The following is a 23,592-nucleotide window of genomic DNA, read 5'->3' as shown; positions in this document are numbered from 1 at the left end:
CCACCTGCCAACAGAAGTGCATAAAAGGAAGAACTTTGAGGAAAGAATATAAATACAATGCTTCAGCCCGAAAAGCCTCTCTGCAATTGACACCAGCAGGAAATAAACTGAGAGGTTGAGCACATACAAGAATATGTATCAAGGGTGGCAGCCAACAGAGTTCAGAAACCAAACACTGGCCTGCCTTTACTTATCAGTCCAAAATAGAAACAGTATTTTCCACCACCAAAACCTCAGGAAGGTTTGTAAGAATCCCAGCAGATGGATGCACACGATTCCTGGAAAAGAGGACACACAGCAGCCTCTCACCTGCCAGTGCAAGATAATGCTCCACAGCAACCCCAGGGTCAGCTTGTGATTTCCGTCAACGATGTCAGTTCCTCCGATATTCACCAACTCCACCTGGAGAGGTTGGATCAACTCTATATTAAACACTTAACATAGTTTCAAGTCACAATCTATCCAAGAAAATACTCTACACATTTATTTTTGCATTTTTATGTTTTAATAATTCTGAACCAAACCAGTGTTGTGCAGGATGCAGTTAGTAATCCACTATCCTAGTGAGTGGACTATCAAGACAGGTAAAGATAATAAGAGAAAGCTGACAGTAGACAATCAGTACAAATGGGAGTAAACTGATATTGGCTACATGGAATTGTTTCCAGTGGATTTTTAAAATTATTAAAAACTTGGTCCACAAATCATAAGAGCTGAAATTCATTGCTTAGAACCATTTTGCTCATCGGGTAGATGAGGTTCACAGGATCACTTCAACATCTATCTACACTCTAGGCTTGTCTGACCCTTGCAACATATAAAAACATTTAACAATAATAAATAATCATTTGTATATATCGCAAGGTAAGGTAAAAGGTAATTACAAATAATAAAGTATTTCAAAAGTTATGAATATTGTATAGCCCACAAACTCAGGCAACAGAATGCAATTGCTTTTCAGTTGATGCTTTTTGCCTTCATCTTAAGAAACATACACATTTTCTAATGAAGTTAAGCAGTAGTTATAAATCATGTACATGACTTTAACCTTCAGCTAACTAACACCATCTGTTTACTTCTAAAAACTCAGATACTCCCAGCTTAGGCAAGAAGTAATTAATTACTGCAATTCAATATTATTTATTAACTTCATAAAAGAAATCTATTTCAAGCTCATAATGTACATTACTTAGCCTTAGAAAAAAGTTACTCAGTATTTACAGTACTTTAAAGAACAAAAAGCCAAACTCATCAACTAGCTTCAGCTACTTCCTAGAAATATGACACTAGTCCACAAACATAGAGGTGAAATAACAGTATTTTACAGCATTTTCACATGACTCTCCAATCAGTAGTTTACATAAATGTCAGCACTTTTTTGCATTAGATGTACTTCATTGCCAGAATGTTCTTAAGATATTTTAGTGCCCTGATGTTCACAAATAGAAATTTTAACTAAGGAGAGTATGCTTATCAGGAATTGTTCTTTAGAGGAAAAATAAGATCACTTTACTACAGAACTACTGGCTTCCAGGTAGTGAAAAAAAGCAAAGGTAAACTTAATTACTCTCATTTTTTTCCTTAAGAGGATTGAAGTTTGTTCTTCTAATTAGTTACCAAAGCTTCACATTAGAAACTTTCCATAGGAAAATCAGCAGTTGACAGATGTTAATGGAAAGATACTCCTGGATTTTGAGAGCAGGTCACAAAACTTGTGTAAAGATCTGTAAGGGTGTGACAACTTATGCATCCTCACCAGAACTTTTTTTTTAAGTTTTTTGTCACACCAGGTTCCTGAGCTATGCATATTAGAGCTTCAAGTCACCTAAGTTTTGAGAACTGAACACATCAAGAAAATACGGTTTTGGTAATACGATTAAGTTAGCCTTTTAAGCCTTAACAGAATTCCCAGACACTCTAATTTTGTATCAGATATGAAAAATTGAGAACAGCTTTTCCATCTCACCGAATTCCTATTTTAGGTAAATCCATTTATTCTCTACATTTAATTCATTTACACACAGAAATAAATTAAGGAGGCTATAAAAAATTTGTGGAAAAACATGCTCACATTGTTCTGATGCAAGACTTGCAGTACCCTGTTGACATTATTTAAGGCATGTACTCGTGTGGAACCTCGTTCTTTAGGCTGAAAATAAAGAGATTAGAATTAACTTGACAGACCTAACAAAATAAGTGACAGAGCAAGTAGGAAATTTGTCTTAAGAAGTTGAAGTCTGAAGAAAGTTCAGTAAAGCAAAAGTGAGATAAGATCATCTACAACAATTTCAAAATGAAAACCAGCCAGAACATTATTCCTCAATTCAAGTCACAAGACAAGCCTTGGATTCAAAATGTGTTTCAGTTCATCTTTGTTAAGTCCAGAATTTTTATTCCCAGCATCTGCAGAATTGTAAACTGGCAATAAAATAGCAAAGTGGGAGTTCTCGGAGAAAATCTGAGGTTTTGAATGTTTGCCAGAGTAGTTGAAATTTTTTGGCTCCCAAGAGGGAACAAGCAGCAATTTGTTTTTCTGGCACCAAAAGCCTGGTAAATCTTTGCATACTGGGAAGAAGTTACACTTCCTGACTTTCCCTTCCTTTCAATACTGGGGCAGGAGGTAAGGGGCAATAAAAGCTACTGTAGCTCTTGACAATATCTGCCACTCCATTTGCTTTTAATCACTGTAATATAACTCCTGTGGAAGAACATGATCATACTGCAAGAGTATGGAGCTCAACTTGGAACTCAGTAATCAACAAAATCAGCAACAAAAAAAAAAAATCTTAGATTATCCTCAATATACTTCAAATGAAACAATAAATCATTAGAAGTACTACTGAAATTGCAAGTCTATCTTATTTTTTAAACAGATGCAAGGTGAAATTACAAATGGCTGAAAGTTCCTCATAAGTTAAACAAGCACCTCTTGAGATTATACTAAATAGTGAAATCAAGAATTTAACCCCAAGGGGTGGCATAGGTTTCACCATGGTCATGTGTCTTTCTGAACAGGCATCAATGTTAGCAGAAGAGTTTTCAACCCCACACAGACTTTCCCAAAGAGAACTTGAGTCTTTCTTTGATTCTCTCCTACCAGTAGCTCATAAAGGATCTTTCAATAGAGATGCAGATTTTTCTGTTGCCTACTAGCTGGTGTTTTTGTTTGTTCTTCTTTTTTAAAGGACCTTTCATGAGCTTATTTGGAAAAGTCCACAGCTATCCAGCTAAAGCCCACTCTTCCAGATTACCCAGAAGCTGATCTTCAAAAGATCTATCAATGATATACACTATGTGAGTGATACCACCAGCTTTATGTGCTTTGTTAAACAAAGTGTTAATCCTCAAGAGGGTCACACAGCTAACTTCAGCCTGACCCTACATCGGATGAGTGGAGTTCATGGGAATTTCACTGGAACTGTAGAGAGCAAGTACATATTACAAGCAAAATTAGTTTACACATTATTTTTTTTTTAACTGCATGTCACACAGCTTGTGGTTTGTGTGCTTGGTTTGAGGTTTTTTCCAATACATTGGAAGAATATGACTCATACATTTCTCTTACCAGAGTTTTCCCTGTCAGACCCTCTAAAAGGTCCAAAAGCTTCCTTCCATCCTTCAGATCTGTGAACATATCCTTAACTGGGGGCTTCCCACTCTGCAAAGTAAAAAAAAAGCAGTAATAAAAACAAGTTGAAAGTACTCAAGTAAAACCTTCTTGAGAAAGACACTTGTTTCTTTCTATCTTTCACTTGACTCTTATTTAGAATTAAACATGATTAACAGAAGCTAAGGGGCTAGGACAGCAATCAGGAAGGCATCCTTCCCTCCTTCAGCATTTTTCTTTCCCTCTACGGCTCTCTGTATCAGCAGCTTAATTTCAAAAAACTGAATAAGTCTGGCTCACATTAGGGTATATGTGTTAACATGCAAAGATAGCAACGAACAAAACTTGGCAAGTTTGAGGAGTCATTTGAGAAAGAATGCCTTGGTCTGTCTTCATCTAAAGGAGGAAGAAATCAGGGCTTTTTAGAAAGTACATATTGGGACAAATTCTCTCAGATTATTTAAAAAAAAGCCAAAAAAAGGACCTGAACTGAGTGCTGGGTAAGGAGCTGCTGCTTCTACACAGATTAGTAGATCAAAAGGTGTAATATATACTGAAACAATCATTTTCTTTTTCCTGGAAAAAGAAGCAAAATGTGAAACTAAGAGTTACTCTAAATCATGCATTTCTAACATTCATTTTCTTTGGGGGTGGAGTGATCTTCTACAAGATTGATGTTACATGACAGCAGAACAATGTTAACTTTCTCTACACTCCCTTTTACTCTCATTTCTTCTTGGACACTAAGAAAGTTAACATGAGAAAGTGTTACAGGACAAAAGTAGATGATGCAGGCAGCCAGAAACTAAGTGCATTTGCTTTGTAATACTTATCTACCTGGCTGCCAGGAGGTCAATTAAGCTACTGCATTCAATGTCCCTTTTCAAGTACCAATTTAAGAGTAAAATTTTTTTTTCAATAAGTACATTAAGCTCTAATACTGCCTTTTTCTATCACCTTGGCTTTATAACACTATTCTTCAGAAAGAAGGCTGTCAAAGGCCCATATTATGCAATACAAGTTATCTGACATAGATCTCCATCTTCAACTTACCTCCTTCTGCCTTGAGAGCTGCTAGTTATTGCCAAATGCTAACAAATCACAAAAAGATAGCTGAACTAGCCACTGAACCTCATTTTCTGGCATTCCCCACCCCCCCAAATTCTAGGGTTTTTTATTTAAATGTATACTTTAATTAGACCTGTTACTACCAAAACTATTCACAAATCAGTTGAATAGTTAGAGACATATTTCCCTCTCCTGTATAGAAACATACCAACTAAACTACCAGCAGCAAGAATTATCTTAGAACTAAGGTCACTTCTTAAACTACACAGATACTCACATCAGTACTGGATATTAGTTTTGCAATGAATTTCTGACAAGTTTATTATGCAATTGCTTTCACAAGTCATGCTTAAAAATGTGTGTATATACACATGCTGACATATATTTGGGTAAAGGGGATAGAGCTACATAGCTGTCAGACCATACCAAAAAGGAACACTTGTGAAATATCAGCATTTTATAACATTCTGGCATTACATACTGCCAGTGCCCTTCCTAGCACTGTAAGTGACAAGGCTTTCCTCCTAGCACATGCACTTTGCACAGATGACTCAGATGCTTTGCTAATGTGTAGAAACTTAACCAAGTCTTTAAAGCATGCTGGAACAAGCAAACAAACTCTTAAGAGAAGATACAGGGAAGCCTCTTGTGCAGTTTGCATATAATGGGAGGAGAGGATCCACAGAGCAGGTACCCAGCAGGTACCATCAGCAAAATTTGGTTTATATTTGGTTTGCATCACCACATGGAAAATACTAGAAGTAGGTTGGTATAGGCATAAGGAAATTTTTCTTGTGTCCAGAAGAGCAGACAGAAGGAGCTACTAGATCTCAGTTAATGCAATATGACTCAAAGGCTTGTTGTGAAAGCAGAAAACCTGTTAGTCATTGAAGTGTGAGGGTCTTGTGAGAGTGGAATAGAAGGAGATAATCACCTCCCATGACCTTCTGGCCATGCCTCTTTTGGTGCAACAGCCCAGGATAAGGTTGGCTTTCTGTCCTGCCAGCACATATTGCCATCTCATGTATAATTTTTTATCCACTGTTATCCTCAAGTGCTTCTCTGCAAGGCTATCCTCAATCCATTTGCCCATCAGTGTGTACTAAAGTTGTGCATTGCCCCAACACAGGTACAGGACCTTGTACTTGCCCTTGCTGAACTTCATGAGGTTCACACTGGCTCACTCAAGTCTCTCAAGGTCTTTCTGGACAGCATTCTTTCCCTCTTGCAGAACAACCACACTGGTCAACGTGGTGTTATCTGCAAAGCTGCACAGATCATATTCCAATCTATCAATATCTTTATCCATGATATATGTGAACAGTACAGCTCACAGTATTGGACTCCTCAGGGACACAACTTATTACTGATCTCTATCTGAACACTGAGCAGTTGACCACAACTCTATAGATATAGCTATCCAGCCAATTCCTTACCCATCGAAGTTCATTAATTCAAAACGATATCTCTCCAGTTTAACAAGGATTTTGTGGAAGATAGTGCCAAAGACCTCACAGAAGTGAAACTGTATCATTAAAATCACATGCAACAGACTAATAACACAAAAACTGTGAATGCTATAGCTGTACATTTGTTGCCCTAGGTCCAGAAGTCAAAAAAGGACTCAGATCTGCTGAAAAAGTAGAAAGATGCCTCATTTAATATATCTCAACATGGGCATCAAGGGCATACAGTCTTCTTTCTTCATTTCCCATCCCTTCAGTTCAGATGCATGAAAGCAAGCTGAATGACTTCCTGCTTCCAGTTATTCATTTCAGCAGGTCATGGTACACTCCAGCCCATGCTGCTGTGATGGTAGAAATAATTCAAATCTGCTTTCTCAGAAGAATGTTTTATCCATTTCACCAGCCATCAGAGCACTATATCTTGCTGTCAGTTTAAAGAGTCAGCAGATGGATATGAAATTATCTAAAGCTACTCCCTTGCTGGTTTATTAAAGAATCTACTATCCTCAAAACAGAGACACATCAACATGTAAAGTCTATGTATTTAGTGAAGTCCAGCAAAATGCTATCAGTGGGAATGAAGTCAGCTCACTCTACAAGTGTAGGGTGATTGAAGTTGGCTAAAAAAAGGCTGCAGTACACGCTCTGCCAGGCCCAGCCTCGCCTCCACACCTGTCACGAAGGTTGGCAACCTGCTCCTCCAGCTTCCCACACCCACCTGAGGGACATGCAGGCACCTGGTGGCAGCAGCCACCCAAGCAGTCCCAGCTGTCCCATCTGGGCACAGAGCCAGCCCATAGCACTGCTGTTGCAATGGGAACCGAGATACAGCATGTGCTGTACCCTCCCTCTGCTCACACTGCCTCCTCCCACCCATGCATTTTCCTTCGTTTCTGCACTCTGAGAAGAAACATGGTCTGCAATCAGGAACATCACCACTCTTGTCCTCCAGCACACAGTGCAGCTGGATGGTGCCTGGGTTTCCTGGGGTGCAGTTAGACAGTAATGCACTGTGTTTCAGGAAGTTTTTTTACTTTTGTTTTCCAGACAGAACAGCTATATATTCCAGCTTCTGATAGCTGTGTGACTCAAACTTTATTAAGCTTAGAAAAGAGGAGAAAAATATAAAGTGGGAGCCCAAAGGATGGCCTCACATCCATTTCCCAAGAGAAGACAGGGATAAGCTCTGGGTTGCAATGTTGGTGTAACAGCTACACACATCCTCCTACACCAGGCACAGGTCATCCCAGAGACAGGCCAGGCTGCTGTCACCTTTTCCTTGTGAGAAAAGACTTGCAGAGCCCCATCTCTTTGCACGTGGACCTGCCACTTAGCCAACAGCAGGAGACTGTAGGGGCAATCTAGGAACCACAACACATGACTACTAAGGCTGGACCTGTTCTTCTAACAAGAGCCACCTAATCCAAACCAAGTTCCAGCAGGGTCAAGAGCACTCCGAGCCCTGGCTCAGACCCACCACCTTGACTCCCACCACAGGCTATTTGAAGGGCCCATGGAGATGGTCCTGCCCCAAGCCACACACAGGTGGAACAAGTGGCCCTAGGACCAGCACTGTGCTGAGGCACACTGGAGGGCTTGAGTAGGAGCTAAGGCTCTGAGAGGGGACAGAAGGCCTCTCACCCTACAGGGCAAGGTACAGGGCTCTGCAGATTGCTTCCATCACTATCCCTGCCCACACCTGTACTGCTCATTTCTAAAGTCCAGAATGCAATCTGGCCCCCTTAAAAAGAAAGGCTATACTCAGACATATATGCATACAAAGAAATATACATATCTTCAGTATATAAAAAGCATACATATCTCTGGAGAGTCCTGCCTTGTACACAATACACTAAGACAATCTAAATGTCTTTTTTTCCCTGAAATCAACAATGTTTTACTTTCTACACACTTCAAAGACTACACAAAGTAGTTCACCCTCTGCCAGCGCCTCATAAGGAACAGCAGTCCATCACTGAATATAATGGATGAAGAAATTTAAGTATTTGCCCTGTAAGAGTGACAGTGATGAACTACACTGAGCCCTTCAGCAAGGGCAAATGGCTAGTCATGGTTGCATTGGTAAGTACTTAAGGAACAGTCTACATTGTGCTAAGCACTGTACAAATACAAGGCAGATAATGGGTCCTTTCTCAAAGACAAAATAGAGTCCAGTTTATACTACAAAGATAGCATAAAGGACACACAGGGACACATTGCATACCAGGAAAACTGTGCCAGCTCAGGGTGTAAAACATTCTCACTGAACACTTTTATCAGTTGACAGAAGGTAGTTTCTCAGCTTTGGTTATGATTGCTGCAACAGCAAAAAAAACTCTGGCAGAAACCTCTTTCCCCCAGCCTGTCCGAGGGGACTTTGCCAGCAGAGCTGGTCACACAGAGTTGCTGTAGTAGAGACAAGTGCTTGATAAAACAGACAAAAGAACATCATTAACAGACTTCTCTTCAAACTGGCACTGACAGCAGGAAAGGAGCTGATTCACTTCAACAAGAGCTGGCATGAGGGAAAGTGGAAGAGAGAAGAAGCAAGAGAAAGCAAGGCAAAGCAAGAGAAAGTAGAGAAATAAAAACTGGTGTCAGTGTGCAACCTGGGGCTAACCCGGCTTAGGCTTCTATAAACTTTGCATTTCTTATCCACTGCAGGGCTTATACACAAGGATCAGAACCAGACCTAATCCACCACACTACATTTATTTCAACAAAGATTTGGTGTCAGCCTTTGTGCTAACATGAGGACAGAGAAAAGACAAAGAACTTTCACATGAATCAAAAGAAAAAGTATTTTCTGCTGTGGACATCTCAGAGGACAGCAGTGGTTTCAGAATGATCTTTGGGTTGGAGACCAGATGCTAGCTGTACATAGCAAGATCAGTCATTACAGTCAGTACATCGGCTTTGCATGTTCCAGTGAGACAGGCAGCACTTGGGAAGGCCAGCCCGCATGCAGTGTTCAGTGACCTCACAGCAGCAGCAGCTACCTTCAATGCCTGTTGGCTGTCTTTCAGCCCCTATACCTGGATCAGGTTTAAGAGGGTGACTCACTTCCTTATGTGCATCTAGGATTACTTGCAAAGAAGGGTCATCCAGGCCAGCCAACATGACTGTGCAGAAATTATCCCTTCTCTTTGCCAGAAAGCATTCCCAGGAAATAGAGAAAGATACAAACAAAATCTGGACCAGATTTTTTTTTTTTGAGAATCATCCAATGCTATGAACAGTAGAGGCCAGCCAATAACATTTACAGTTTGTTCTACTGAAGTCATACACAGCTGCAAGGCATCAATCTTGCTTGAATATATTTTACAGTAAAACATTAACTGTCCCTTTATTACTAATGGGGAACTGTATCAAATGCAGCCAAGTTAGAGAACTAAATGCAGTCATGAGCTCTCAAAGCCTTTCTTTAACACAAGGTATTATTTATTATTTTAACATAGCAATTTATGCTCTTGTGTATTGTTCCTAAACACTAAGTCATACACAAACTTAGACATTAAAGAAGCTTTGATATTCATCTGTTTACTAGAAACATGCGGTTTCCTCTTATGTCAGTCACCTACAGCAGAAAATTTAAACATTCTTTAAATCAATAGTTATTGAAGGTACATTATTAAACCTAACTCTTTTCCAATAAATGAATGCCAAAGATATTTGACAGTAAGAGATAAGTTACCTCTATTTTATATCCTTCACAGGGATACTGACTCAGGACTCCTAGTGACAACATTAAAATCAGGATGAAAAGTCCTCTCAGTTTCACAGTAATGCAACACTGGCTGTCACCAGGCAAGTAACATATTGTAAAAGCATACATATGACCTTCACCAGCCACAGCGGGAATGCAGCAGACTAGTTCTGACTACTCAGAGCAAGGCTGGGAAAAGCCCTAATTGCCATTTAGATCATCTTCCACCTTGGAAACACCAAAACATTCTGAAAGTATATAAGAAACTACATCTTGATTTTTCCATCAGATTCTTCTGATTCTCCAGTGTCTTTTATATAAAGATCAGAGCTGGCTTTTGTTACTTAACCGGTAGATGACTGCTTTTAATAAGATGCTCAGTTAATACATCAAAATAGCAGAGCTGCAAAGATATCTTCTTTTTTTTCTTATGAAAGGGGAAATTTTGAATAGGTTGGGCACTTAAACTGGAACATTAACCATTCATAACATTCAAACATATTCCTAGGGAAATCATTAGTTTAAACTCAATTACAAGCAACACAAGAACAACTCCATTTCATCATAACCAATATAGAGTAAGAACTATGCCAAGTGCTGCTGATGCCTGGAAATTGCCAGTCAGGACTAAAACTTCTTTAATTCACTGCTAACATCATGAGGCCAGTACATGGGAACTCAATGTGGGAAACAGATCCAAAAGCAAAAAGGTCACTGCAAAAAGTAAACAACCATGTCAACAAATAAAATTGCCAAATGCTAATTTAAGACCATAGTGATTGTTTACAGAAGTATTTTTATTAAAACATGACACTTTTCCATTCTCCTTCCACTGACATGCAAGAGTTATAGGACAGCATACATAAATACATCTGTCACAGCATAGGTAGTATCTTAGCTGAGTATACTCTATGTTGAATATGCCCAAAAAGTAGTTGTGGCATCTCTATACAACACTACTACCAAAACTATGAATTCAAATAACAAGTAAAAAATAGTTACAATCACATAATGAAAACATCTTATAGACCAATTAAACATCAATACAGGTGCTTAAAAATAAAATAGTTACAAGCAACTCAATAGCTATTAAAAACTTCAGATTAACAGCAGGGGAGGGTAAAACTGAGATATGCTGGAAAGTTTCATTCTACTAGATGACAAATATGACTTTAGGAGCAAAGGTGAAGCTAACGATAAGCTCAATCCACAGAACATCTGAAACAGACTGACAATATGATAGGAGGGAAAACATATAGAAGCAAATATTACACATAGCAAGGCAGCAAAACACACACAAAGCATCAGCAACACCGCAGGGTTTTTTATCCCCACTGTATCTATTAATGCATTTACATAAGTTTACATTATAATAATGTTTAATGTAGTAGTGTTAACCTCAGCTTGCAATTAAGCTTCATTACATATTAGCAACAGAAGCAGATGTGACCATACTTATCAGACAGCTATTTCTCCTGCAACGCTGGAAGATGTTTGGTATTTTTAAGCCATCTCAGTTCAGATTGTAATTTAGCTCCTTAAAAAAACTTCTGCTGAGCAGGTTGACTATTGTTCTCATTAGCCATTAATAGGTAAAGGGACATATTTGCTTCAGTACCTCTACCAGTTTCAGCTCTAGTGCCTGAGAAGGTCATGCAAACAAATACACAAACACCCCAACAACTGGGAAGATAAGCAAGACCATGAATCAGAGTCAGACTCTATCCCAAAGCCCAGAGCATTACCAAAATCATCGGTAATTACAGTCTACATTTCTATACCAAGCTTTGAAGTCCAGCAAGGGAGATACTGCCAGCACCCTGTTCTTGGAGCAGAAAACAACAGCAGTTGAAACAAGTGCAGAAAATTGGCAATTCTCATGTAGCTAAATCTGGAAGAGATCATGAACTGCTATATATTACTGCTTTTATGCTGCAGTCATCCTTACAATATCTTAGAATTTATTTAGGAAGGTAAGTTTTCTTTTCCAGTGTCTTGATTATTGAACATCCTATTTAACCTGTTCTCAGAAGTAGGGACTAAAAGGGATTTTCCACTTAAGAAAAAAAGGTGGACTAAAAAATTAATCTCTCAAGACCGCTTCATATAAAGGATAATTCCTTTCCATCTAGGTTATTCCTCAAGTTAAGGACAAATCTGGCTATCTTTGAGTGAAGTTATACTTCACAGTTTATTTCAGTAGTGGAAAACAGCAGATGAAATTAGACTGGAGAATATTTTACCAGACATCAAGTTTTCCCTTGCTTGCACCACACAAACTGTACTGGAAAAAGGTCTACAGACCATCTTATGTGATGTCTCCTTGGACAGATAAAATAGTCTAATCAATATTTTTGATTTCTCTTTTTGCATGACTAATGCATTAAACTCTAGAATTCTCCTTCCCCCAAAAAACCCTTCTGACATGTCTTTGGCCTCAGGTATCTTAGGTCATGTGAAATTAATTCCCTTGAATAGATAATACTTTTGCCTTTAAAAAGATTTATCACATTTTGTAAGAGTCAGCAGTAGAGCAGCAATATGACTCCAGAAGCACAGGGGCTGACACTTACTCATGTGGAAAAACAACCCTTAGGAGAAAATTAAGGAGCAAAGTGGAGAGAAATATCTGTACAGCACACTATCCAGAAACTTAGATAAGACACTGCAGCTTGCAAATGAATTAATACCTGGTATAATTAGGAAGAGATTGTTTTTATTTTAAGATCATAGAATGGTAGAGGTTGAAAGGTACATTTAGAGATCATTTATTCCAGCTTCATCCCACTACCTCTTGTCCTGTCACTAGATCCATATAATGCCATCATATCACAAAGCACTTCAAGTACAGCTCACTAGTTTGCCTTCCATCTGTCTCTTCTCATCTCTATTTGGTGCCCTTCCAGGACCCAGAGCCCGGAAGAAGAAATACAGAGAAGCCACTGCAACAAGCATTTACCTTTGAGAGCTAATGTGGAGCTCAGCCCTGAAGGACAGTCCACTCCCAAGCTGCACTTCAGCCTCTTCTTTGCTCTTTATTTCTTAACTGAAACACAACTCGGAAGATCACAGAGTAGGAGAGCTTAAGATGCTGTGAAAGCATAGGATATCTGGCTTTACCCACACTGCTCCAAGCCCTGCCATTGCTACAGCTGCTGGCTAATACAGATGTCAGGGCACCAGCACAGGATCTCAAAGATCAGCATCACAGAAATATATGCAACATGAATGCCACAGATGCAGAAATAAGACTGAATAAGGCTTCTGTATATAAGGATGAAATTGAGAGCTTGGATAAGAAAGATGGGAGTAACATGAGAAAAGGGAAAGAAGGCACACCTCTCAGGCATGCAAGAGCTTTGCATGCAGTTCCTGACACCTTGGAACAATGCCCTGGGCTGGCTCTGTTCAACAGCCATCCATATCCAAGACTTATGATGGGGTGGGGAAATTCAGAGTCATTTTCACTGAATACCACAAACATCTCTTGAGTTTATGTTCCTTTTGCAGAGCACAATCTTCCTACCAATAAAGTGGTTTTGCCAAATCTATGGGAAAACTTCCAAATGTAATCAAGACAATTCTTCATGGAAAAGTAAGAGCCTCAGTTTGCCCATGCTGCATCTGTGAACTTCCTCTAGGGCAACAGTCCTAAGCTCTGACAAGCTGTGACAGATCTGGCTCTATAAGTCTAAATTAAGAGTCAAGGGGCATCAAGTTTCTTGCACAGACTGTGGGTCCCATCTGCCAAGTTCAGGAATATGGGAATAAGAGTAACCAACTAAAGCACACTTTGAGAAGTACCACCTTGGAAAATGGAAACAAGAAAGCCAATAAAGATTTATATCCTGCAAGGAGATGAAGAGAGGACAAAGCTAGGACTGCTTAGAGAAAGACGCAAAAGTAGGGCCAACCACATATGCATGAAATCATGCAAAGGCTGTAAAGATGAGATGAAGAGTGGGAGCAGCAGAAAGGAAGAACAGACAGAGCAAGTCTGGAGCCTTAATACAAAGAACTGGGTCTTCCTGGGTAAACAGCCAAGGGACAAAGTGAGAATAAAATAAGCAGGGTGATCAAAACTCCAGATTTACCAGGATTTCCTGGGCAGGCAAGCTTTGACATGAGAGGGTGTAATAGTAAGTGAAGGGAAGAAAACAGGGTCAGAAAGTAAAAGAAAAATAGGACAGAAAAAAAAATGTACTTACAGAGTCTAAAGTAGGACACAAGACTCCTGAAGCCCTCAACATGCCTATCAAGTTTGAGAAACCTTCCAGAGTTTCAAGTGCAAGTATTCAGCCACTATGCTGCATAATTATTAGAGGTCTGTATGATCAATGCAGAAGTCTCAGGCCTGTTTATATGCCACGCAAACTGATACAGCTTGAAAATATTTGAAAGTCTGGAAAAGTCAAAACTAGCATTGATTGAAAATCTCTTACTCCTTTTTCAGCTATATATAAAAAATGGCATATGGTTAATGGAACAGGCAAGCTATCTTCTGTACCTGAATTCAAACTCTACTTTTAGCCAAGAGTTCCCCTACAATCAGATTTTTTTTCCAGTAATCACTATGTGCCAGATATTAAGAGAATTACTCAGATTATGAAACCCAGTCCTTGCTGCCACAGACATGTCCTTGAAGACCCTTCTCTACGCTGTTCAAGTTTTATCTGAAAACCAACTAGATGTTTTACATTGTTTGCTTGAGTTTAAAGCGGCAATGAACTCTCAGTGCTATCATAAGACACAATAAAAGCTCTGGTTTTATTAAGATAGTAACGGTAATGTCAAATCCTCTGGATAATCTAACCAAAAAACTCAGGTTAGGCACTCAACTAGTAGCTACTTCTGATATTTACCTTTATTTGCAGTGACTATAAACACAGAAGATGGTACTCTTGCACTGCAGAAAGAGGATCTGAAAACATATCATTAATACTTATGAACTGAGAAATACTAATGAGAAAAAGAAAAGGGAGAAAGGAATAGAAAAAAAGGACAGGAAAACACAATTATACAGAGTTTAAAGAGCATATTTTAACTACTCATACAACTAGATGCCTTAATTGCTGAGCCACACCACAGGGAAACAGCTAAATCTGACTCGAAGTTAAACTGGACAGGGAAATGGAAAAAATATACTCTAAGGAAAAACATCACATAGCTTAATGTGATAAAAGATACCTTCAGATGCTCTATATAAATATTTATTTTAATGTAAACTTCTCTATTGGTTAAAGCTTGGTAAAACTTAGGAACAATTACTATTCTCTTTAATAAAATATCCTTACTACATAATCATCAGGCTTGCAAATTGTAGCGTGTATGGCTGTGGAAGGTAAAAGATTTCTACAGTGAGCACTGAGGCTTGTCTGAGTGCACTCATTGACCTTAAGACTCAACCCACTTGAAATGTGCTTGCACCTTCTTTTAAAAAAATGTGCAAGAAAGATGTATTTTGTTCTAGCACAGTTCAAATGATGTGTACAAGCTCTAGTTACTGTACCATGAACTACAGCAAGAATTTACATCTCACTGAATAGCTGCCCAAAGCAGATAAGTAACTCGCAGCATACTTAAGACACTGTTTCACACATATAGCTGTTCTCTGATGAAACAAGAGAAAGATATGTTCTCATTCTAGATCCTTGTTTAAATCAGTTCAAGAGAGTTTCATAAAAGTTTGGCAATTTTAAGTATATTATGCAATCACAATTTTAGGATTTTTGAATGCCAAAGTAGTTTATAGAGGCTCAGCTGCTTAAACAAATAAGTAGTAAAAGGCAATTACAATATAATTAACATGGAAATACAAGTAAAATTCTTAGAGTGAACTTTGTAACTCCACACAAAATGCATCATTCACCATTTTGCAATCTAAGTCACATCATATTTACCCAGCCACTAAAATCTCTCTATCCTACTAAGCAGCTGAATCAATCTACTTCACAGGAAAGGCATTTTAAGCAACCCAGATGACTTGGTAAATGCAAAAATCTTCAATAAGACTGAAATCAACCTCTTTACATTTTCAACGTACAGTTGAAACTAGACTTTCCTACATAAGGTGATTTCTACTTAACACTAACAATTTCCTTGCAATCTGAACATGCCAGTCTTCATAAATCTGCATCTTGTCATAGCAAAGTAGCTATACTCAAGTTTGAATTGGACATGCAGTAGACAGCAGGATGTACTGTTACAAGAGACTCTTTAATCATTAACGTGGCTTTCATAGCTTTGCCTGGTTTAACGGGCCATGAAGTTACAGAATTACTACAAATGCAAACAGTATCTGACCATACTCTCTGGCAGGGAAATGCAAGATCTAAGTAGGATCTGCCAGAATGCATAGCATAAAAGAAAAAGTCACTTTAAAATATATCCAAGGGTATACAAGTATAAAGACTGAAAACAATTTTATCTATTTCAATACATCTAACACACATTCAAACAAGTCACATAGCATATTCTTAATACCACCACCATTTCCCTGTTTATACCAGGGTAAGTTTCTACAAATAGACTTTCCTTTCTCACCACATTTCACTCCTTACACAATTCTGTCCTGCCTAATCCTCCTCCTGCAGGACTTTATTTCCTCTTGGCAACAGTCAAAAGCAGAGTATAGAGTAACCAGTTACTTACGCATACATTCTCCTCTACTGAAGAGCAAACTAGCCAAGAATGCACTGGATGGAGAATGCAGGATATCAGCTATCATCCAAAACAAACCTAAGCCAAAGCGAACCAAGGCCACAGCCTTGCATTGCCCAGTGTCTTATTGCACAGGAGAGGAAGGAAAGTAAAAATTTCTTACATTGCTCGCCAAGAACTACAAGGGCAGCACTCCAGAAGTAGTTATTCAATGCTATAGCACAGTCACTGCTTCTTTTAAAAAAACCAAATACGCACCTGCATACATCACACATCCTTCTATATTTATAGCTACTTTCAGGATTTCCCATGCATGTCCCTCTGCATCAGCAGGGTGCAAACTAATCATTATCCCACATGCAGCACCATTTTGGCTAGTAAAACAGGGAGTTCTCAGTATTTTGACTGTGTGAAGAAACCTGTGCTATTATCAAACTAGAGAAACTTCTCACAGCCACCGCACTCCTGGATTAAGTATCTTTTTTCATTATCAGCAGAACAACATAAAAAAAAGCAGGCTTTAAACAGCATCTTAAAGTAACCACCACTTCCCTCCTCAACACAAAACAAGAGAAAATACTCAGAAAGTTTCAAGTCAGTAAAGATAATTAAAACAAGAAATGTTTTAAAACATACAATGTATGCTAAGTAAAATCCAAAATGAGTAGTTACACAAAATTTAACAGTTAAGACTCAAGTAGCAACACCAAGTGGATTCAACTGGTGGTTTGCAGAGACTTTAGGATAAAGCTGACTCAGCAGCACTGAGTAAATACTGCAAGTAGGGTTCAAAATCTACTGTAATGCACTCAAAGTTGTATGCAAAAATAAAATGTATAAAGAGAACTGCAAACCAAACAGCCATCATCATGCAAATTAACATATTTTACTATATTAGCAAATAGAATCTTTCTTTTTTCTCTTAAGACATGTGGTAGCAAATGTCCATGTATGAGGAAACAGATAAAAACAGAGGGAATATATATTACAGTATTTTTTACATGTTGATATTTTACTAGGAGCATTCTACAAGACAGGAGCAAAGTCTATTTCACCAATATTGTTCTAAACAGTGAATCAAACAATTTAGAAGTACTTTCAACACAACTTTACCTTGGAAAACCGGGCATTTATCCATTTTGTAAAGGTCTTTTTCTGTACATCATTGTGTTCATCTGAAGAGAGAAAATAAGAATAATGAAGGAAAATGCATTCTTAATCCTACATTGCTCAAAACAGGTCGTATCAAACACTATCCCAACTCAGTAGGCAAATTTGTCTAATCTGTCAATAAAGTTGTTCAAACTTCTGCAAAGCTTGGATACTTGCAAAGTCACACAAATGTTTTAACTTTGTTAGCAACCTCAGTACCTCCTTTGCATTGGAATCAGCCTCTCAGCACTTTCCAGGCAGTATAATGATATATTAAATTTGCAGGCTGGTGAAAAATACCTTAGGAAACCATGGGCTTTTAATCAGGATTTGTCAACACCTTTTTGCCTGGATACATAACTTCAAAAGCTGCTGAAGGCCTCATTCAAGTTTCTGATGCAGATAATAGTCTTCAGTACACAGCACAGTAACTGCAGTAGTAGAGCTGCTAGAACAACCCTTGAACTCACATCCTTATCCTCAGCCTAGTTTCACACCTGGGTTAGGAATCACATTAGTAATCATAGTCAAGTTCAGGTGATGTGTGGGAAGGGCTCAGCAGTCAGGCAGGCACCTACTGGTGTGTCCTTAAAAGTACCGCCACATCTACAGTCTAGGAGACAGCCAGAAGGACTCATCAGGACAAGGACAAGAAAGTACCTGCAATTCAAAGCAAAGGGAGGAGCAGTGACCTCCAGCTGTGTACAGAGAGGATAGTTTCCTGCCGTGTTTAAGTAAGCCATTTTACAGAGAATCTGTCCAGGCTAAGTCATCTCCAGCACAGCTTTGCCCATATCACAGGATTCCTCTTGGGTAAGACATACTGAGGAAAGGGCAAGACTATGCCTCATCACTTCAATGACAGTGAATTATCTGCTGACAGTAGAGTAGCTGAAGGAAGTTGGCCCACCATGAATTTTCTGGCCTGCGCACTGCAGCCATGAAGATATACATGCAGCTAGTGAAAGGCTTTAGCGTCCAAATCCATGCCACAGACCACAGTCAAAGCAGCTAGTGCCTTTTGCAAGACAAACTCAGTTTGACAGCTGCAGCCTAGATCTCCAAGAGGCCTTCAAGACATCACAAGTTTGACAGACCAACCCAGACACATGCTTTAGGCAACCATAGCACACCATTGCCTGGGTGCTCTTCTGCAGAATCTAGCGGATGACATGGATTTTTCCCAGGCCCTTACCACAAACCCCTGCACTAGGATGAAGCCATAAAGAAAACTAGATTGAAACTCAAGTGTTCCACTTGATGAAATGGAAAAAAAAAAATTATACAGTTTGAAGATAAATCAGACTATGTTTAAATGATAAGCTTCAGGAGCTACTGAAATGTAGAGTTTTATATGCAAACTCCAGATGTTTATAAAAAAGCTACACAATACTACCAGAAGATTTTTTTTTTTTTTAGGTAGATGACCTCAAAATTACTGCCCAACATGCACCTGAAAGTGATGCAATCCATGTCTAATATCTAGCCAAGGATCTGTTACACATGGGCTAATGGAAGAGTGGAACAAAGAGAACAGGTATTTTTTTACCTAACAGACAGGAACAAGGAATAGCAGTGGCTGAGGCTCAGTCCAGACAAGAGAAGTAACATTCATGTAAATTTAAAACCAAAAATTCAGTTCTGGGCTTTTTAGGCTATGTCTGAAAAACCTGCTTACAGCATGCCAAAGAGTGCACATCTGCTGCAACATGGCAGCCAGCAGCCACTACTTCACCCTTCTCTTTGCCATCTCAGGCTGATTCAACATAGCCTGCTCAGTCACACCTTGAGCTCAAGCCAGAAATCAGACAGCCCAATGAAAAGGATTCTTCTGAAAGAGCTTCAAGATACCTAAAAGTCCATGCACAGTAGGCATGTTTAAAATCTCATTGAAATTCAAGGTGTCATTCTGGGAGAATAAAATTACCTAAAATATCACATTAATCCATCTCTCTTCCCTCCATGAAATGGAGTGCCTTGCCATCAAAGGCAGAGAGGATCTATCAGTAGGATACTCAATGCCAAGTACCCATCTCACAGGAGACCAACAGGGTCCAGACAAATACCAAATATACTGAATATATTTACTCCATTTTTCTCCCCAAATGGTTTTTTTAGGAGACAGAGGCAGACTAGATTATTAACTGCTACTGCTGGGCCAAAAAGCTAGCTTTGTGCAAGACTCAATCCCAGGCTATCCACCTCTTGATAATGTTTTCCATCTACCTTCATTGCAAATACTATTTGTATTAAGTTTGAGACTAATATCCTTCTCTTGAAACATCACTCAGTAACCTTTGTCCTTTTTCTAACATCACTCCCAAGTGTGTGTATACATACATATATATATATATATATATATATACATACACACACACACACACATACACACACACACACACACCACCATGTCTTCCTTTCCTAAGCTTCCCTATGTGAGAATCAAGAGCAGCTCTAAACATCTCACATTCTTCCGGTGTGCCTTAAGAGAAAGCCCAAGCATGAGGAGAGACCACAAATAGTTGTACTGACTGTGTAAAAAGGTAACAGTTATGCATTTATAAATCCTGTGTGCTGGGAAATCTAGGTATCCCAGTATTGCAAGGCTCAGTCCCTTTGCAAGCATACATATAGTAGGAGATAACATCTCTTCTCAGCATTACACCAGCTTCATCCTGCCAGGGCTCCCTTAACAGTCCTTGTGCCTACAGCTGCTCATCCCATTCCTCAGGTCCAGCTTAAGTGTTCTGCAGCAGCATATGTACTATTCACTAAAAACCCAGCCTTTTCCCCCTCTTTTCAAAGAGAAGATTTCCTAGAGAAGGGAAAACACAAACCACATACAAACCAACCAAAACACACATGAGTTCGATAAACACAAACTACTTGGTCTTTAAAAGAGCCTCTGAAACTGGGTTGGTTTTTTTTATTTGGCCATTATAGGTAGAGCCACACCAAGCTTTCTGCTCTACATGTCTGGAAGTAAAACTGAAGTGTCAGTGCTTTGTTAAAAACAGCTACTAAGTATTTCATCCTTCAAATTAATTTTCTTTAGATTTTTATATGTCTATAAAGCTAACCCCTAGATGTTGACATTATGATTTGGATAACAAAGTAGCCTCATTCAGTCAAAAAAAGACCATTATTACCATTCAGTAAAGCACCAGGTGCTCCAGTCAGTCTACTTCTCACACAAGACATCTAAAAATGTCAGCAAGTCAGAGCCCAATGGGAAACAAATTCACCAAGTTGCTAAAACATTCATGTTCCTTTGACACTGTCACAGCCTGACAATTAAAGCTAAGGACTGACTGAGGGCCAAGTTCTGCTTCATCACCTAACAACTCTTTCCTCTGGCCAATGTGGCTTTGCCTGCCCTCTAGTCACTTAAAGTGCTTGCAACAGCCAATGTCAGACAGTTTGTTCCTTTAAGAGGAAATAAAGAGAAACCTAAACACACAGAGAGAATTATACCCTTGTGATGACAAGAGAGAATAAAAGCTTCCTATCCCGGATGCTTATTTACTCAAGTCTGTTTCTGTTATACAACTTGATGTACGTCCATGCAACTGGAGTATACTCAAAACAAGTAACTCTTGCAATCAGACACCCAGCCTTTGTCTTGGCATTCATTCACCTCCAGGAGCTCCTTTTAGTACCTCCACTCTCAGTATTGTCCCTTAATTTTATTGCAGCACTTTGAAACTGCGGTTCAAGTCCAATCTATTACCTTGTGAATATCATGTTCAAAATAGAATCTAAATGATCTAAAAATAGAGGCAATAACAAAAGCCTCATCAGATTGCAGTTTACCCTTTACTCAAGCCCTGCTTCATACTGAAAACACATCAGTTTTCTTATTTCTCAAGAACATATTACATGCTTACTTGACCAACGGCGTTATTTAGTTTTTGAAAGAGAAAAGTTATCACAATTGAAACAGTTGCCAGAGTAGTGCTACAATGGAAGTGTCCTGGAGCATGCAGTCTAAATTGACAAATGAAGTACAGAAATTGCCCAGCTGTTCCAGCACAAGTTACCAAATGTCATCTCACATTTTAAGTCTTAAATTTGCCTTCCTCACCTCACTATTTAAGTTCTCAAAGGAATTTAGAAATAAAATAAGGAATTAGCCTGTGGGTTTCAATTAAGACATTTGGAATGTAACAAAGTTAGAAACATCCCTTTGCCTAAGCCTTTAGGCAAGTAAGATTATGTATCAGATACAGTCCCACCCAGAACTAACACACAGCTCAAACCCTGACATTAACAAAGAAAAGTTTCATGTTCTTGGGTGCAAGGCTTTCTGGACAGGAAAAGCATTTTGAAAGTAACTATCTTCTTGTCAATTTCTCTCAAGATTAATTTGCATATAAAAAAACCAAATTACTATCAAAAATTGAGGATGAAACACAGTGTTGTGTTTATCCCCACTACCCCGAGGCAAAATGCCAAGCAAACCACAAGCACTCAAGTTCATGACCACTGAGATCACTGGTGAACCTCTGATGCTCATCAGGACTAGTGGGCCCTGACTTCATTAACACAGAATAATCTTCAGCAGCCCTGAGGGTTTGGGTTGGGCTTTAAGAGTGTTTAGGTTTTTTAAAGAAATAAAGCAAAAGTTTAGATTGTTCCACAGATCTTCTCTTGCAACACCATGGTAGAGCAGATGACTCCAGCAACATGTCACTTGCTTGTAAACTTTCACCTCTGCACTGAAATTTTAGTTTCTGCAATCAGTGGTGAGCACAAAGCTTTTCTTCATTCCTTCTCCTTCTTCCTCTCAGCAGCTGGACAAAGATCAAAATTAAATTAACCATATATCTCAAAAAAAAAAAAAGAGTTGACACATTCTTACAGCAGCCACCACATAAAAACAGCTGCACAAATTCTAAGTTCTCTGTATAGACCAAACTATGAAATGCAAGCATTAGAAATCTAAAAGAAACCCTACATTTCATTCCCTGGTGTTTCCCAAAAACAGACACTATCAAAAAGACATCACAGAAGCAATGAGGACCACCCTGTGGTTCTAACTGAAGTGTGCTGGAAGCTAAATTATATTTACTTCAGAGCAAAAAAAAAATCCCAGCAACTGATAACTGAGAAAGGCATCCTCACAGCTGAAGTGATATTAAAATAGCTGTTTCCATACCTCCCAGCAAGCATCATCTAATATGCCATGCTGCTGGTTTCTGCCCACTGGAATAATGCTTAAAAAGAAGCTAGAAAGAACAGTAGGCTCTTGGGAGACAGAAATAATGTGGTATCATACACCACGTCTAACAGTATGTTGATCAGTCAATGACTCTGCTGCTTTTATGGGACAACAATGCAAAACTAAGAATTGGAGGCAGCATCCCAACACCTACATGAGGCTGCTCTGGAGGGTCACAGAGGCCCAGCCACTCCACATTTCACTCCAACAGCCTGCAATGGCTCCCTAATACTTGGTCAAATCAAGCAGCATCAGCTCCTAGTATAAGACAGGCCTGGGAAGTCTGTATGTAATATAAATTTTGGTGACATTTCACAATCTGCCAGTAATCACGTACCAAGGTTTGAGGCTGGAAAGTTTCTGCCAAAATCCTTGCTTTGTTGCAGCAAAGAGTTTCAGATCTCAGCAAGTGCACTGTGGTGAAAACAACAAATCTGAAATAAAGGTATCAAACGCTCAAGGTGAAAATTGATTGGATGAACCACATAAAGATCAAAAGGATAAACTTTACCCATGGGGAAAAGAGGATGCCCTGAGGTCCCAACAAACAGGACTGGCTCATAGAAAGAGAAGAGCAAGGTAAATAACTCCTGCCTAAAATCTGGCTATTAAGATGTTTCTAAGCACATGAACAGAAAGGTGCTTGAGAGCAAATTCACAGACAAAAACAAAAAGTAGGAGTCAAACTAGATTTACTGCAGTTCTTTGTTAG

The 23,592-nt window shown here is 39.0% G+C and overlaps 1 protein-coding gene across 10 annotated transcripts in view; it reads right to left on the bottom strand.

The window, feature by feature from the left end:
• UTRN (utrophin) overlaps positions 1 to 23,592 on the bottom strand; it is a 367,525-nt gene that overhangs the window by 293,148 nt on the left and 50,785 nt on the right. For all 10 annotated transcript variants that reach the window (XM_061991642.1, XM_061991648.1, XM_061991644.1 and 7 more), the window contains 4 exons: positions 17,621 to 17,682; positions 3,566 to 3,658; positions 2,072 to 2,149; positions 310 to 402 (listed from right to left, as the gene is read on the bottom strand). In XM_061991642.1, coding sequence (XP_061847626.1) covers positions 310 to 402; positions 2,072 to 2,149; positions 3,566 to 3,658; positions 17,621 to 17,682 — 326 coding nt within the window. The remainder of the gene's footprint in view (positions 1 to 309; positions 403 to 2,071; positions 2,150 to 3,565; positions 3,659 to 17,620; positions 17,683 to 23,592) is intronic.

Source organism: Colius striatus, chromosome 2, assembly GCF_028858725.1.
Source record: "Colius striatus isolate bColStr4 chromosome 2, bColStr4.1.hap1, whole genome shotgun sequence".
Taxonomy (NCBI): Eukaryota; Metazoa; Chordata; class Aves; order Coliiformes; family Coliidae; genus Colius; species Colius striatus.
This window is presented reverse-complemented; position numbering and strand designations above follow the sequence as displayed.